The sequence below is a fragment of the Macrotis lagotis genome, chromosome 4, assembly GCF_037893015.1.
Source record: "Macrotis lagotis isolate mMagLag1 chromosome 4, bilby.v1.9.chrom.fasta, whole genome shotgun sequence".
In the NCBI taxonomy this organism is placed as follows: Eukaryota; Metazoa; Chordata; class Mammalia; order Peramelemorphia; family Peramelidae; genus Macrotis; species Macrotis lagotis.
Window position 1 is genome coordinate 49,579,973 of NC_133661.1, and position 15,693 is coordinate 49,595,665.

General features: G+C 43.0%; 1 protein-coding gene across 1 annotated transcript in view; it reads left to right on the forward strand.

Annotated features, from left to right (window-relative positions):
* Window positions 1-12,764, forward strand: part of SCAMP5 (secretory carrier membrane protein 5) — a 35,809-nt gene extending 23,045 nt beyond the window's left edge. Inside the window, exons 4-7 of the mRNA XM_074232736.1 lie at window positions 5,160-5,316; window positions 6,271-6,372; window positions 6,823-6,940; window positions 8,272-12,764. Of these exons, the coding sequence (XP_074088837.1) occupies window positions 5,160-5,316; window positions 6,271-6,372; window positions 6,823-6,940; window positions 8,272-8,466 (572 nt within the window). The 3' untranslated portion in view covers window positions 8,467-12,764. The remainder of the gene's footprint in view (window positions 1-5,159; window positions 5,317-6,270; window positions 6,373-6,822; window positions 6,941-8,271) is intronic.
* The last annotated feature ends 2,929 nt before the right edge of the window (window positions 12,765-15,693 follow it).

Genomic DNA, 15,693 nt, shown 5'->3' on the forward strand with positions numbered 1-15,693 from the left:
AGAGAGAGAGAGAGAGAATGCACACATATCTTAGGACTCTGAGAACCTATTCCTCGACTAAAGTTCATCTGCTCTTTTCTCTCAGTGGGCTTTACATACAACCTTCTGTGATCTTAGGGGATCACTAACAATTTTGTATATGCAATAAGTAGGAAAAGGTTAATTCTTATAAGAAAGTTTTTCCAGCCCTCTATCCCAATCTTTATGGATTCAAGAATTTAGGGACAGAAACATATTATACATTTGGATTTCTTCTTCAATGGTGAGAGAAATTTTTTCTAAAAGGGGAAAGAGAGATATTGTGGTAACATCATTAAAAGGTTCAGCCAAAAAAAACCATAAAAGGTTTAACTGAGCTTCTGTCTAAAAGTTACAGCCTCACTTCTCATAGATAAGTTTGATCATGGGTTTTTAAAATAGCCAACTTGTGATTATTTAAAGAGATTTTAAAAAATAACCAATTTATGCATAATAACTGCATCTTGATGTTTCCCCAACTTTTCCAGAATCAACATCCATCTGAAAATGATTGGAAAATGTGATACACATTTCTAGCATTTCCAGAAGAGGCCATCCACCATTTTTGCCTTGCATAGTAGTTTGTTGATTTGTTTACATGGGCTCTTTTCCCAACAGCTAGGTGAGATCATAGGCAATCAATAAACCAAATTTATGTCCCCAAGGGATTCTATCTCATCCAGAAAATTCCAATGATTTCAATTAAAGCAAAGTGTAATTATTTTAAAATTCTAACACATCTTGGGATTAATTTCTAGCTGTAGGATAATTAATGACAGTCATGGAAAAGATTCCATTTTTTGTCCTCTTTAACCTTAGTCATAAAAAGTTTTTCTAAAAGCTTTTAGCTTTTCCTGTCTTTCCAGTCCCACCTTTCATTCATATATGATATACTACATCCCTCTTATAACACACTCCAAACTGAACATCAATGATTAAATTAAAAATCATAAATGTAAAACAGTTGTATCAAATGAAAACCTTAAGAGACAGTTCCTCGGTACTTAATAAAATATTAATTGGGCTAGCTCATAATCAATAAATTGATGGTCAGTTGTTCTTTCAGTACCCAAAACTACATAATGGAGAAACTGTATGCCTTAGATATTTTTTTGAAAGGGAATGACCCTGTCTTGAGATATCAACCCTGATTGATAGATACTTAAATGAGGAGGTAGACTTGAAGTATTCAGTTCTTCCTGCTGAGAATGTGAATTAATCATGAGCCTCAGTCATTTGCAGCAATCTGGACAGAAGTATAAATCTCTTCCTAGATCGTCAATTTTCTCCTTCATGAACTGGGTTACCCTAAACTCTAATGGAGGAGTGCTAGGACAAGGCTTGTTGCCCTGGTGCAAGAATTTACCTAGATTAGATTCTGTTTGCACATTAGACAGAAGTAAGGTCTTCTAGTTGACTTAGTCCAGCCCAAGATTGAGGAGGAGTATGTTTCCCAAGAATCAGGTCACTCTCATGTATCAACTCGCCTTTAAAGAATGGTCCCTGGGGGTGGCTAGGTGGCATAGTGGATAGAGTACCGGCCTTGGAGTCAGGAGTACCTGAGTTCAAATCCAGTCTCAGACACTTAATAATTACCTAGCCGTGTGGCCTTGGGCAAGCCACTTAACCCCATTGCCTTGAAAAATCTAAAAAAAAAAAAAAAAGGGAATGGTCCCTGAATGAGGAAGTAAGGAGAAAAAAAACCTCAATCCTTAATAAATTGGTTGTTAATATAATAGTAAAATAATAACTTCTCTCACAAGGATGCCATGAGATTTTTATGAAGAAAATTATTATGGGAGAGAATTAATATGAATATACTATAGCTGTAGGGTCCCGATTTCATGGGCACATATCACTAATTCCACCATTGGTGATACCTGCTGTCTAGACAACTTCTCCCTCATTTTGTTTCCATTCTTATTATTCTAAATTCTTGTAATATGCATTGTTTTTAACCAGCTCATGTTTCCTTATTCTTAGAGGTAGTGCTACCTACTTATTAAAGCAAAACAAAGAATTATTGGAGATTTGAGTAGATTTAGGATCAGATTGGTGGGGGGAGAGGGGATTATGTTTACTCTTACAACAAGACTATTTTAATAACGTATAAATCAATAAAAAAGTGAATTAAAAAAAAATAATCAAATTGACATCTTCCTAAGTCAACCATCTTCCCATCTGGTGAGGAGAGCAGCTAGTCAACAAACTGACGGAAGTAAGCACTGACTATACCCAGTACTCCAGTATCTTTCAGTTCTTTTTTTAAATAAAGGAAAGTTGTTTAATTAGACAAGTTTATATCCAAATGTTGAAATTCACAAAACTTATGTAGCCTTTTAGGCATAATTAACACAAAACTTTAAAATCCAAAAAAACCTACAATTTTCTAATTATCTTGCTTATCATTTTAATTAAAATATGTAGAAAACCACTGAATTTCCATTAAAACACAGGGACATTTGTGACCTGAATTTTTTTTCAAACTTGAATATTCATGAAGGCATTTTTGCCCTCTTGGAAACAATTGGCAGATATTCTTATAGACTTACTCAGAAACTAATCAGATTTCCAACTGCAAACTCTCTTGAACTTTTTACCAGAAACATTAACTCTTAACATATTGGATTATATATTTAAAGACAAAGATAATACTTTTCCAGAAGGATGTTCCTCAGATAAATACTTCTACTATGTGATAGTTTTCATTGCAGAATTCAGGCTTATAGAGCTGAAAAATTAGGCATAATAAGCATGGTTAGGCATTTCCCCTTTTCTCTGGCTGTGGGTCTGAAGAAAACTAATTGGTGTGTGTTTGTGTGTTTGTGTGTGTGTGTGTGTGTGTGTATGTAAGGATTTCCGTAGTTCAGGTGAGAAATGTTGAGAACCTGAATTTGGGTGTGGACCATGAGAGCAGAGAAAAGGGGACTATGGATAGGAGAGATTAAATAAAATGTGTTAACTGACTGGATAGGGAAAGTGAATGAAGGTTGACTCAGTTTCAAACCTGATTAATGATAAAGGCAGTGGCCATATGTGGAGGATTATTTCACCTAGGGATAAATGAAAATGGGGTTAGATTCACCAATGAAGACCCAATTTAGCAAAGAGTCATCTTGAAGTTGGGAGTCTTTCACTACATAGAGCTTTTGTCTCAAAGCCTAGATTTAATGTCTGTAAATATATCCCTTACCTTATAAAATATATATTCTATCTACTGAGACCTGGTAAAGCCAGCTATCTGTTCAGGAAAATTTTGGTGTCCTCTTGACCCAATATGATTCTCTATGGCATTGAAGTGGCTCTGGCATTATAAAGCATGGCTTGGACTCCTCTTTCTTCCTTCCTTTCTTTCATTGTCATCTTTATTGAGCACCCAGTCCAAATCCCAAGTTGAGTATCTGTTTGCTGTGTGACCACTCATAGAATTTCTCCATCTCTAAACTGGGGATGAGAATTCCTGTACTACCCAATCTCACAGGGGTGTGGTGAAGAAAGTACTTTGTAAACCTTTGAATTCTATCGAACTATGATATTACTATTGTCAAGCAGTGGGAGAGGGAGAACAGAAGAAGCAAAGGGAGAAGAGCCAGTATCTAGTTCTTAACCAGGAACAAACTGGTTTGATACTTCTGTTTCATTCCAATATTTGAAATCTGGTGGTGCTGGTTCCCCTTCTCCCACCCCCATTTTTTTTTAAATTTTTTGCAAGGCAATGGGGTTAAGTGGCTTGCCCAAGGCCACACAGCTAGGTAATTATTACGTGTCTGAGATCAGATTTGAACCCAGGTACTCCTGACTCTAGGGCTGGTGCTTTATCCACTGTGCCACCTAACCACCCCCCCCAGTTGATTTTTGATATTATTTTTTCTAACTATAAAGTAATTTGATTGAATCACTCAATATACAATTAAATGTTGGTGCAGTGAAATGTTGGCACGTAATTCAGAAAATCTGGTGGTTTGCCCATATATTGGCTGAGTGCCTTGGCAAACTACTCAATTGAAGGAGACTATTTAGTACCTTCTCTTCCCTACCTTATTGGGATGTTGGGAAGGTCAAATGATATCTGATATCTTTTTTGCTCTTTGAAAACTAGAAAGGATTATATAAATAATACATGTTGTTATCATCATTAATCAAGCCAGAATGGCCAAAAGATTTCTTATTTAAATAACAGGTCTACCGGTGGGTGCCAGGCTGTCCTTTGGGTGAGACAGGAAAAGACAGTTGGGGAAATCACTGTAAGAATTCCTCATTTGGTCCTTTCTACCATTTATTTTAAGGTCAGTTTCCAGAAGGTTCTGAGTAAAGCCTCTGTTCTTGCTTTGCCCCATGATGCCCAGATGTACCAGATTGACAAACAGAAAACCCGAGTTCCCATCTTAGCTGCCATTAACGTGCTGTATCACTATGGGCAAATCATTTCCCTTCATTAGTTCTGTTTCCTTGTCTTTTGAATGAGAGGGCTGGACTAGGTGGTTTTTTAAATGCCCTTCTACCTTTAATTTTTTATGTCTGAGCCTTTCTCTTTATCCCCTATCCTCCCATCTGATTCTGGAGTCTTCCATGGGTCCCTATTGGTTCAGAAAGTTGATCTTAGGATGAAGGGTGGGGGGGTGAGGTGAACCTACTGAATTAAATTGTTGAGAGATCCTATCTCATTTCAATATAGGGAATTTATTGGCTTTGGGAAATATTGGAGACCTTCCATTGCAGGTGTGCACTGTATCTTTAAGGAAATCAAGCAGAGGGTCTGATGACTTCTCTTCCTGGTTAGATATTCCCTGGGTGGAGGAGATTGGGAGAATGATTGCTTCTTGGTTTGGGAGTAAACTGGGAGGGGTGTGGGAGGAGTAATAGTTAAGGCCAGTAGGGTGGATCATTGGTCACTTCTAGGTCCCAGAGGTTTGGGGGACTGGGAGATGGACTTTCTGGGCTTGGGAGCTATTGTTTCTTGTTTAGGGAGGTCCTTGAGGTACAGACACCTCCTCCCTATCTTCCCAGGGCTGAGGAATGATGGGTACCCTAAGGTCTCAACTTTCTTCTTAACAATTTCTGTCATGCGTGTGTGTGTGTGTGTGTGTGTGTGTGTGTGTGTGTGTGTGTGTGCCTGCCTCTGCATGCCTGTCTGTTTCCAGTAAACAGCATCACATTGGCCATGAACCTGGTGGGCTGCTTGGCGTGGCTGATTGGAGGCGGTGGAGCTGTTAACTTTGGATTGGCCTTTCTCTGGTTCATTCTCTTTACCCCCTGCTCCTATGTCTGCTGGTTTCGGCCTATTTACAAAGCCTTCAAGTAAGTGGTCATTGCTGAGCCCAACCTTCCTCCCATCTCAGCACCCCATCCTTGTCTCCCTCTCATGCCTCTCCCTCTCTGTCTGTCTGTATCTCTTTTCCCTTGCCCTCCTCTTGCCACTCCTTCTGTTTCCCTTCTCTCCAAGACTGCCCATTCAAAAGACTTGGAATCTCTTGCCCCATATATTTAGACAAGGTCTAATGATTCCCTGAGAGGTTCTTCTGAGGCAGGCAGAGAGGTATCAGCCCCAGAGAGGCTCTGAACAACAACTGCCTTTCCAGCAGAGGCATTGGGTGGTTCAAGTCTCCCTTTGCAGTAGTGAGAATGGTTTAGCTTTGCCCTGGTCTAGCCCATAAAATGTCTTTCATTTCTGACCTGAGAAAGAGTTTGGAGAGTTTGAAGTCTTAGATGCAAAACATTTAAAGACAGAAGGGATCTTTGAAAGACATTTAGCTAAACTCCCTCATTTAATATAAAGTCAAGGAAACTGAGACCAAAGAGATCAGAGATTTACCCAAGGTCACAGTGGTAATGAGTAAAAGAGGTAGGATTCAAGGCCAGGTTTTCTGACTCCCTTTCTATTTTTTCCAGTCTGCTTTTGGTACCTGTGGCATCTAAGGGCCACTATGAATAGAAGAGCCTTGAGCAAAGACTTCTGTAGTCATCTATTCTAAACCCTCCCTCTAGCCCACCTCCTGTGGCATCATGAAAAGAAGAGAGTGCTTAACTCCCATCAGAAGCTCTACCCAGTGACCTGGCACCCAAGGCCAAGTGGTGTGGCCCACTGGGTGAGATTTGTCTCACCTGGACCTAAGGGAGTTATAACTGTCTTTAGTTTATACAAACTTGCTGGAGTTGCAAGAATTGGAAAGTTTTTAGAGCAGGGAAGTTCCTTCACCCTTCCCTGCCCATAGCAGCTCTATTGGATGACCACAGCTTTGCCTTCTCTTTCAGATCAGACAGCTCATTTAACTTCATGGCCTTCTTCTTCACCTTCTTGGCTCAATTGGTCATCAGCATCATTCAGTCTGTAGGGATTCCTGGCTGGGGAGTCTGGTATGGAAGGGAAGGACTGGGGAAGGAGGGGTTGGTTGGTCACTGGGAGGAGGAGGGAATGGTATGGCCAGGACTGGGAGAGGAAGGGAGCCCCTTGGGCACATTGGAGGCTTAGCTCCGGGCAGGGCCATCCTCCAGAGGGGAAAGGCAGAATCAGGTGAACTTGGGAAAGCAAGTGAAATATGGGATGGTGGAAAAGTACTTCCCAGACTTGTTTAGCCAGAGAAGACTTAGGGGCTTTAAATATATTGATGGTGCTCATAAATTATGATCTGGGAAGTCTGAGACACCCATGTGACAGAGAGGGAGATTGGAGAATAGATTTCTTTCTGTGGCAATGGTGTAGTTTTTCCCAGTGCCATTTGGATGAAGGTTTTTACTGCTGCCAATGGGGCAATCTCCCTTGTAGCAAAGGGATGGGTCTTTAATGGAGGTTCCAAAATCTTTCAGTGGCTGGATCGCAACCATCACTTTCTTTGGGACCAATGTGGGAGCTGCAGTGGTGATGCTTATCCCCACCATCATGTTCTCACTCATGGCTGTCTTTTCCTTCATCGCCCTCAGTATGGTACGTAAACCTCCTGGGGCAGCCGGGGTAATAAAGGCAGGATGGAACTAGCAGGCTAGTCAATTGGGAATCTGGATGAAAGCCCTGAAACTTCTCTGCTCTGAGGGGACCTGGGCTAGCTGGGTCACTGAGAACCCAGATGGGAGCACTGTGATACTTGGGCTCCAGACAGAAAGGGCTTCTCCCAGGATGCTTACATAGGATGGGTTTGGGGTTTCATTTTGGTCCAGACCTGCCATTTTTTGGTGCAGGGAAACTCCTTTTACACATGGGGATTGGCAGCTATTCTGCTGATAGTGTTACTTCCCTGGAGCTCTGGGAATTTCAGCAGTTTACTTATTTAGAGTCTCACGGCCAGTATGTATCAGTGGCAGGATTTGAACTTCCTCACTAGGCCATGCTGCCTCTCATCAGTTTTATGAGTTCATTTTTTTCTGGAGTCCACTATAACATTTTTTTTTAGTTTTTGCAAGGCAATGGGCTTAAGTGGCTTGCCCAAGGTCACACAGCTAGGTAATTATGAAGTGTCTGAGGCTGGATTTGAACTCAGGTCCTCCTGACTCCAGGGCCAGTGCTCTATCCACTGTGCCACCTAGCTGCCCCCACTATAACATTTTTGCATGTGGATCTACTCCAGGCCCAGCTCCTATCCCTCACCCACCTTGTACCCCTCCCCTCTGCACCATTTTTCCTTTTCCCTTTCCCCTAAACTGAGATTTATTAACTTGTAGAATTTAGTTGTTGTTGCTGTTGTTTTTGCAAGGCAGTGGGATTAAGTGATTTGCCCAAGGTTACACAGCTAGGCAATTATTATGTGTCTAAGACTGGATTTGAACTCAGAGCATCCTGACTCCAGGACTGGTGCTCGATCCACTGTGCCACCAAGCTGCCCCAACTTGTAGAATTTAGAACTCAAATGAAACCTTAGATATCATTAAGTTAGCATTCTCATTTTATAGATAAGAAAATGAAGCTCAATGGGAGGTGATTGTTTTAAGTTCCCTCAGCCATAGAATAGTGAAGGGCAGAGCTTGGATTCAAAGCCTGTACTTTTCATGCTCTCTTTCTAATTCTGTTGAGCTTTCAAACCAGCAGACAGAACATGGATTTTAGTCGAGTCATTGGCTTTGTTGGTACCTCTTTTCCCTCAACTGGAAAAAAAGAGAAGTTATCAGTCTGTTAAAGGAAAAGATATCCATCTAAAAAAAGGCTTAGAATTCTGGGGCAGGGATGTTTTGGGTTTTCTTTTCCTTTAACCTTTTTCTCTCCATCTCTTTCCACCTCCCCTCCCCCCCAATCCCATCCTCCTCATCTCTATCCTATGACTACAGGTTCATAAATTTTACCGGGGCAGTGGTGGGAGTATAAGTAAAGCCCAAGAAGAGTGGACTACTGGGGCTTGGAAGAACCCACACGTCCAGCAGGCAGCCCAAAATGCTGCTATGGGGGCTGCGCAGGGAGCTGTGAGCCAACATCAGAACCCATACTCTGCCACCCCCAATTACACTTATTCCAATGAGATGTGAGCGGGAGACTGGGAGGGCAAGGAAGGGGGAAAAAATAGGAAGATGAGAAGGGAGAGGAGCCAATCTAAAGCTGCCTTGTCTCCATCTTGGTGATTGAGTTGGGGTTGCTCTTTCCTATCCTTTCCTTTCTTTTCCTACCTTTCTACATTGTAAAAAGGAAAAGAATTACATATATATGTATATTTCCCCTCCCACTGTCCCAACCCCATTTTCCCTTCATGGCATCTGCAGAAGCCGTGGGTCCATGTGGCAGACGGTGCTGTGTGGTAGTACCTGTGTGTCTGTGTTTCATCGTGATCTAGTGTACAGTGGAGATGCCCATTGTCGTGGTGCTAAGTATGTTTTAGAACCAAGCCAGTCCCCTGGACCACGGCATTATGGTTCCCCACCCCCCCCTTGCCTGCCGGACCTCATCTCCAATTTGAAATGACAGCAAAGGGCGTCCTCCCCGCCTGACTTTGGAACTGGATAAGGACTGCCCATTCCAGGCCAGTTTAGGATTTTGTTCCCAACGGACTCCTGCCCACCCTGCTCTCTTTCTCTTGAAGCTGTTGATTGGGGGTGTGGGTGGGAAGGAGGTATGGACGTATGAGACATCTCCTCTTTACCACCCTTTAGCTCTTCCTCACTGCCATGGTGTTACGAGCTGAGGAGGGTTTCTTCAGTGTGTTAGAAAATGACAGTATTAGTATATGATTGCTGCACTACAGAACTGAGTTAACCATCCCACCCACCCCCCTTTTTCTTCAACTTAGCTTCTCTCTATTTTTATATTTTGTTGCTTCTTATCTCTTAGATTTACCCCATTTCCTCCCTTCCTGTACCCAATGTGTATTTTTTCCTTGACCTTCCTTAGACCCAATCTTGGGTCTAAGTGGTAGAAAATGACCCAAGCGACATTGGTTCCCTGCCTTTATCTAGGGCTGAGATGAGTGATAGCCTCAACCTTTTCCCCCCAAGTTAAGGGAAGCTGAAATGCCCTCAGTCCCACATAGGGCTCTGCTGGCCAGGTGTGGGCATGAATGATGGGGAGCCTTAGAGGTGAAAGTGGATCATTGGAACTCCTTAGCAGCTTTGTGTCATGACAACATTTGCTCCTGGATGGAGGGAGAAATAGCAGTCTTGGGGGCAACTTGACTAGTGTGTGCATGCAGAATCTAGAAAAGTACCCATGACTTTGAGATCTCAGCCTGCAAAGATAGAGGGAAGAGGTCAGATTTACAAATGGGTCCAGGTGTCAAACTTCTATCAAAACAGAGCAGTAGTTTTCTCTGTCCCTCTGTCCCTCTGTCCTCCAACTCTCTCCTTCCTCTTCTTTTTTCTCTTTTAAATGTAACCTGATCTTCCCCACCAGTGACTCTCCAAGACATGAGACCTTTAATCCGGTTCCCCCAGCCTGATGAAATCCAGGCCATGTCAAAAGTTCCCTTATCTCTATTTACTCATGACTACTCAACCCTTCCTGCCTCTCCTTGATGCCCAGGGACATTTTGCAGGTTACCAGGGAGCAGAACTAACTTCCTTTAAAAGGCAGACATTCAATCACTTCTTGGCAATTGATACAATCATCGTCTAGAACTAACAGGTAAAAGTGCAGCTTAGGGTTGGGAGGACCATTGTATACACTCATGTATCAGGAATGATCAGGGGCCCTGCCCAGGAGGCTTCTAGCAGTTACTGGGGATGTGGCCCTTTGAAATACCTTCATAGTTGCATGACATGATGGCTCCAGTCTGCAGGCCCAGGAAGAAGTGATGGGGATTTGCTCTTGGCTTTGAATGTCTGCCCTGCATTGGAGATTAAGGTCTCTTGTCTTTAGGGGTCCTCAGCCCTCGACTTCACATGGAAAGTGAGGCAAATTGAGTTGTTTGATTCCTTAGGAAACTTCTAATCATGCTTGGTTGGTCTTCTTTCATGTACTGTGTGTAACCAGAGACCTCTTTAGGGGACTCCCACTCACACACTCACTCCCCAGACAGTCTCAGTCAGTCTGATGGAGAGGGATGGTATCAAATTCTACCCTTAAGTACTCTGTTCCAAGTCTGATGGGGAAGAAATAAGCCCTGTTTTCAACTTGGAACCCCTTGTCTTCTGGGTCTCTACTTTTGGGGGGGTTCTTTGTCTGATGACTGTGGACCTAACCAAACAAATTTGCAAAGACACATGTGACCAATTCCATATCTAAGCACTGCAGACTGAAAAGAATTTCCAGTAGAAGAGTGCTCAAGATTTTGGGTCCTTTAAAATCAAGGAAGCTTTGGCCACTGTAAATCTTAGCAGCTGAGAACCCAAGTCCCTATAGCTGAGGCCCATTCTAAGCCTCACCACCTTTGGGGTTAGCCTAATGTCAACCATCACTTGGAAAGAATTGTATAAGGCTAACAACACTATTCCTTTATTACACAGAGGCTTCTCCCCATGTCCACCCCCCAGCATTGATATTTGACACCTTGCTCAGCCTAAATGGCAGAATTTGGTCCTCTGTGCTTGGAAAAATGAAGGGTGCTGGCTATAGACCATTCCCTTTAGGATCAGGCAGCAATAGTTCTCCACCTACTATTCCATCCTTGATGTTTCTCCAGTTGCTTTATACACTGAATTCTGTATTGTGGCGATCAGTTGAGGGCACAGGAAAAAAACAACAATCTATTTTGAATTTCAAAACTGTAATTGATATTAAAAGGAAATACTTCATCCAGTGGCAATATCACCATTTGTACCAACCTTCTCTTTATACTTCTTGTGTTTGATCCCCCTTCTGCAACTAGTCCACTAATAGAGACCAGATAGAGGCTTTGGGCAGATCAGCCATCTGCTTGGCATGGGGCCTCATGCTGCCATGGTCAGTGACCTCCCAGGTACTTTGGATTCTTTGTTCATCCTCTCTGTGGTTGACTATGTGATCTCTTGACATCTGAGTGACCTTTCCTGTAGTGAATCTCTTTTTGCTACTCAGATTTATTGAGCCTTTGGAGTTCTGGGCCCCCTGTCTTGCCATGGATGAAAACAGGCAAATTCAAGAACCTTGTGGAGTCCCTTTTGGGTTCCCTATACTTAGGGAGCTAATGATCCCTTGTAAGAACAAGAAACTGCATGGGAAGACTTTGTATAAACTGGTTCCAAGTTTGGGTTTGTAGATATCTACTTCCCCTTTCCTGTTATTGCTTCTTTCCATAGGACAATAAAATACTAATTTAGGAATCCAAGGAAACTGGGTTGGAGAGTCCCATCCTCCCAGAAAACCCTTTGCATTTTAGAGGTGGGGAAACAGATCCAGAGAGAAGAAGTAATTCACTGAAGGTTACATAGCTAGTGAGTGGCAAAATCAGGACTCAACCCCAGAGCATCTGGGCTTTTAGTCTTGCGTTTGCTCCTCTAGATCATGTTTTCTCTTCCCCACGAGACCAGACAAATGCTGCTCCTTCTTCTGCCCCCATAGTAGAAAGGAGCACTAGGGTAAACAGGGTAAGTTGTCCTTCCCCTCTTCTCCTGTGTCTCCAGCCCCAGATTCCTGGTGCTGTTAGTTCTTTTTAGAAAACTTGTGACTTGCTTTTTGTCTGATAATCCCAGAAGATCCCTATGATGCATCATGAGGTCATTTTCCTTCAAACCTGCTTCCTGTGGGACTCATAATTTCACTGAGATTTTTAACTAATATTGTCTGCCATATTCACTTTGCATTTCTTCCTAGAGTCCTTTCTGTGGGAGACCACAGGCCAAGAAGTGATTTTAGGCTAACAAACAGGTGGGTTTTGTGGTCTTTGGCTAGAAGCCCAGCCCAGTGTCCAGGGCCCAGTCCATGGGTGCTGTCCTAGTCTACTCTCCCAGGGAGTGGGGCCTCTGGTTCTGGGTATCCATGCACTTCTCTGCCCCACCCCAGAGAAGGGCTAGGAGGGCTTTCGTTCTCTCCTTCCTTTGTAGTTTGTCTAAGAGGCAGGTGGTCCCTCACTTCCTACACTCAGAACTAATCAAAGTAAGAGGTAGGTCCTTATGTCTGGTTTGGGCAAAGGGAAAGAAGCCTGGAGAAGATTCTAGCAGAAGCCTAGAACAGGATTCAGGGTGGAATGGGGAAGAAGAGAATTCTCCAGTCCCATGTTGGCATGCCTGGCCATCTGGAGAATAACTGAATTTTCATTTTGTCCTGACATCCTCCATTGGACAGAAGGTATTTTTATGTTCCTCACTGGGGGGGTGGCCACATTCCCTGTGCCAATTCCCACTTTGAGCAATTCTGTATTTGTCCCTGGTAACTGAGTGTCAACTGTAGACTTATTAACAATAAACAAGAATCATCTGGCACCTCGAACCCACACTGTGCCCTTTGTCCTTAGGTGGAGCTCATTGTTTGCAGCTCATTGGGCTTATCATCATTATCATACTTGGATTTTTTTCAGGATTCTATCTGCAGCTTGTGCCAAAGACAAATCTAATCTGCCTTGAGTCCTGGACAATCGGCAAACAATTAAGTCCTTAATATGTGTTAAATGCTGGAGATATAGTCAAACACTGCCCTTCCCTTCAAGGAGCTCACCTTCTAACAGTGGAGATGGCATACAAACTGCTATGACCATACAAGAAATATACAGATTAGATGGAGGGGAATGTCAGAAGAGAGGCACTAATTGAATTGGGGTTTGGGGGACTAGGAAAGACCTGCAGAAGGTGGGATTTGAAATGAGTCTTAAAGGAAGCCAGCCAAGCTAGGAGTCAAGAATTGAGTAGGGAGAGTGCCAGGGTGAAGACAAGTTGGGAGATGGAGAGTCTCAAGTAGAATTCATGGTGGGAGTAAAGTGTAAAAACAGACTAGAAAAATAGGAAGGGTTCAGGATTAGGATTTCATATTTGATGTGGGAGGTCATAGGGAACCCCTGGAAGAGGTTTGAGGCCATTGGAAGACCACTGAGTCTAGGTAAGAGCTGAAGACCTGAATTAGGATTGTAGCTATTTGAACTGAAGAAAAGGGCATACTGTGGGAGGTGTTGTGAAGGTAGAAATAAAATTGGGGGGCAGCTAGGTGGCACAGTGGATAGAGCACCAGCCCTGGAGTCAGGAGTACCTGAGTTCAAATCCAGCCTCAGACACTTAATAATTACCTAGCTGTGTGGCCTTGGGCAAGTCACTTAATCCCATTTGCCTTGCAAAATCCTTAAAAAAAATAAAATAAAATTGGGCAACAGGTTGGTGAGTGGGGTAATTGAGACTGAGGAGTCAAGGATGACATCAAAGTTTCAAGCCTGGGGACCAGGAAGATGGCAGTGCCTTTGACATTCTTGGAAGAGAAGAAGGTTTAGGAAGAAAGTTCTGATTTGAACTAACTGAATATACAGTTCAAGATGTCCAAAAGGTAGGTAGGTGTTGTTGGACTTGAGCTCAGGAGAGAATAGGCTAGATCTGGAAATTATCTGCACATAGGAGAGTTGAACCCATGGAAGTTGATGAGAGCACCAAGTGAAAAGCATAGATGGTGAAGAGGAGGTTTCAAGTCAGAGGCCTGACCTGAGAGAAGACAGTGAAGGAAACTGAGGGATGATCAGATAGGAAGAGAACAGTGTCATGGAAACCATGAGAAGATAGAGTATCCAAGAGGAGATGATGGTCAATATTAAAGATCAGAGAAGGGTGAAAATTGAGAAAAGGGCATTAGATTTGCCACTTAAGAGATCGCTGGTAATTTTGGAGAAGGCAGTTTCAATTGAATTTGGAAGATGGAAGGCAGATTTCAGAGGCTTTAGGGAAGGAAAAAGAAATAGAAGCCAGTGTAGATTATCTCAAGCAGAGAAGAGAGATGATAGATATCTGATGACAGCCAGCAGGGATAGTTGGATCAAACGGAAATTTTTAAAGATGTTTCCAACAGAACCAGTGCCTCATGTCCATACATTTTACACAATGCACAAGTTTCCCCTACAAATAAGATCTGGCTAGAGTGTTCAGGACTCCTTGCTTGGTTTGATGTCCTTTGCAAGAGGACATTTCTGGTATCCCAAAGACCCTATTAGAGCTAAATGTCTTAGCAAATGGAGTAGCAAAGGATTTGAAAAGAAGATTCCATTGACTCAAAAACCTGACATGTGACTGAAAATCTGCTGGGAGCAGAATCTTACCTCAGCAGCTTGGGTGGCACAATGAAGAACAGAAATATTCCTGACCTCAAAGAGCTCACTCTGACCAGAGAGGTGTCAGATCATGGTATATTCATGAGGAAAAAAAAAACCCATATAAATAAGTATGTGTACTATATATGTACATTCATACACAGGTATAGATCTATATAAAAATGTATACATACATGTATATGCACACATACAAATATAAAACATTCCTAAATATGTATAATTTTGTAAGTACAAGGCCATCATTATTAGTTTGCCCTTCGTTTTCGAAGACAATCTTGATGTCAGGGATGTGATACTATTATGACTTGCAAGTGAGTTGGATTTAAGTGAGAGAAGACTACAGTTACCAGCCTCATTTTCCAGTGGCCAGATATGAATCAAGACTACTGGAGATGGCCCTGGCTGCAGTGGGAGACTTGGACCTTTTATACAGGTCTCAGTTTGACTGAGGAATGGCTCCTTCGGTGATTAAGCCTAGGTAAGGAAGAAGTGAAACAGAATAACAATCATTGAAAGGGGTTAATTAAGTATCCTGAAGGGGGGGGGGTCTTGGAGATCTGGGTAGGGACGCATATGGGTGTCCCAATCAATGGACAATATTTACTCACCACCTCCAGGTAGAAAAAGAAGAGTGACTCAAGAGGAATCCCTGGCCTTCCTGCGGCTACAAGTTCTAGAAGACTCTTTAAATGTGGATTGAACCCGAAATACTGGAGGAACTCGGAGATGGTGGAGCCAAGTGAAAGACCCCCAGTCACGCACCATTTATTGGGCTTCCCTAAGAAGTGGGAGGTGCAAAGAAGGGGAACCACAGACCCTGCCCTCAGGGGGCTTGCAGTCTAAAGTGAGAGACGGGGTGTAATAGGTCCGTGCAAGGGGTGACCAGCGTGGAGAGAAGGGATCTGCAAAAGGCTTTGTTCTCTTGCTAAAAATGCAAAGACCCTCAAAGGCATCAGCAAGCCAGGGCCCAGCCGGTGGCTCTTAATAAAGGTGGGGGCAGGCGGCTAGGTGCGCAGTGGGTAGAGCACCGGCCCTGGAGTCAGGAGGACCTCGGTTCAAATCTAACCTCAGACAATAATGACCTGTGTGGCCCTGGGCAAGCCACTTAACC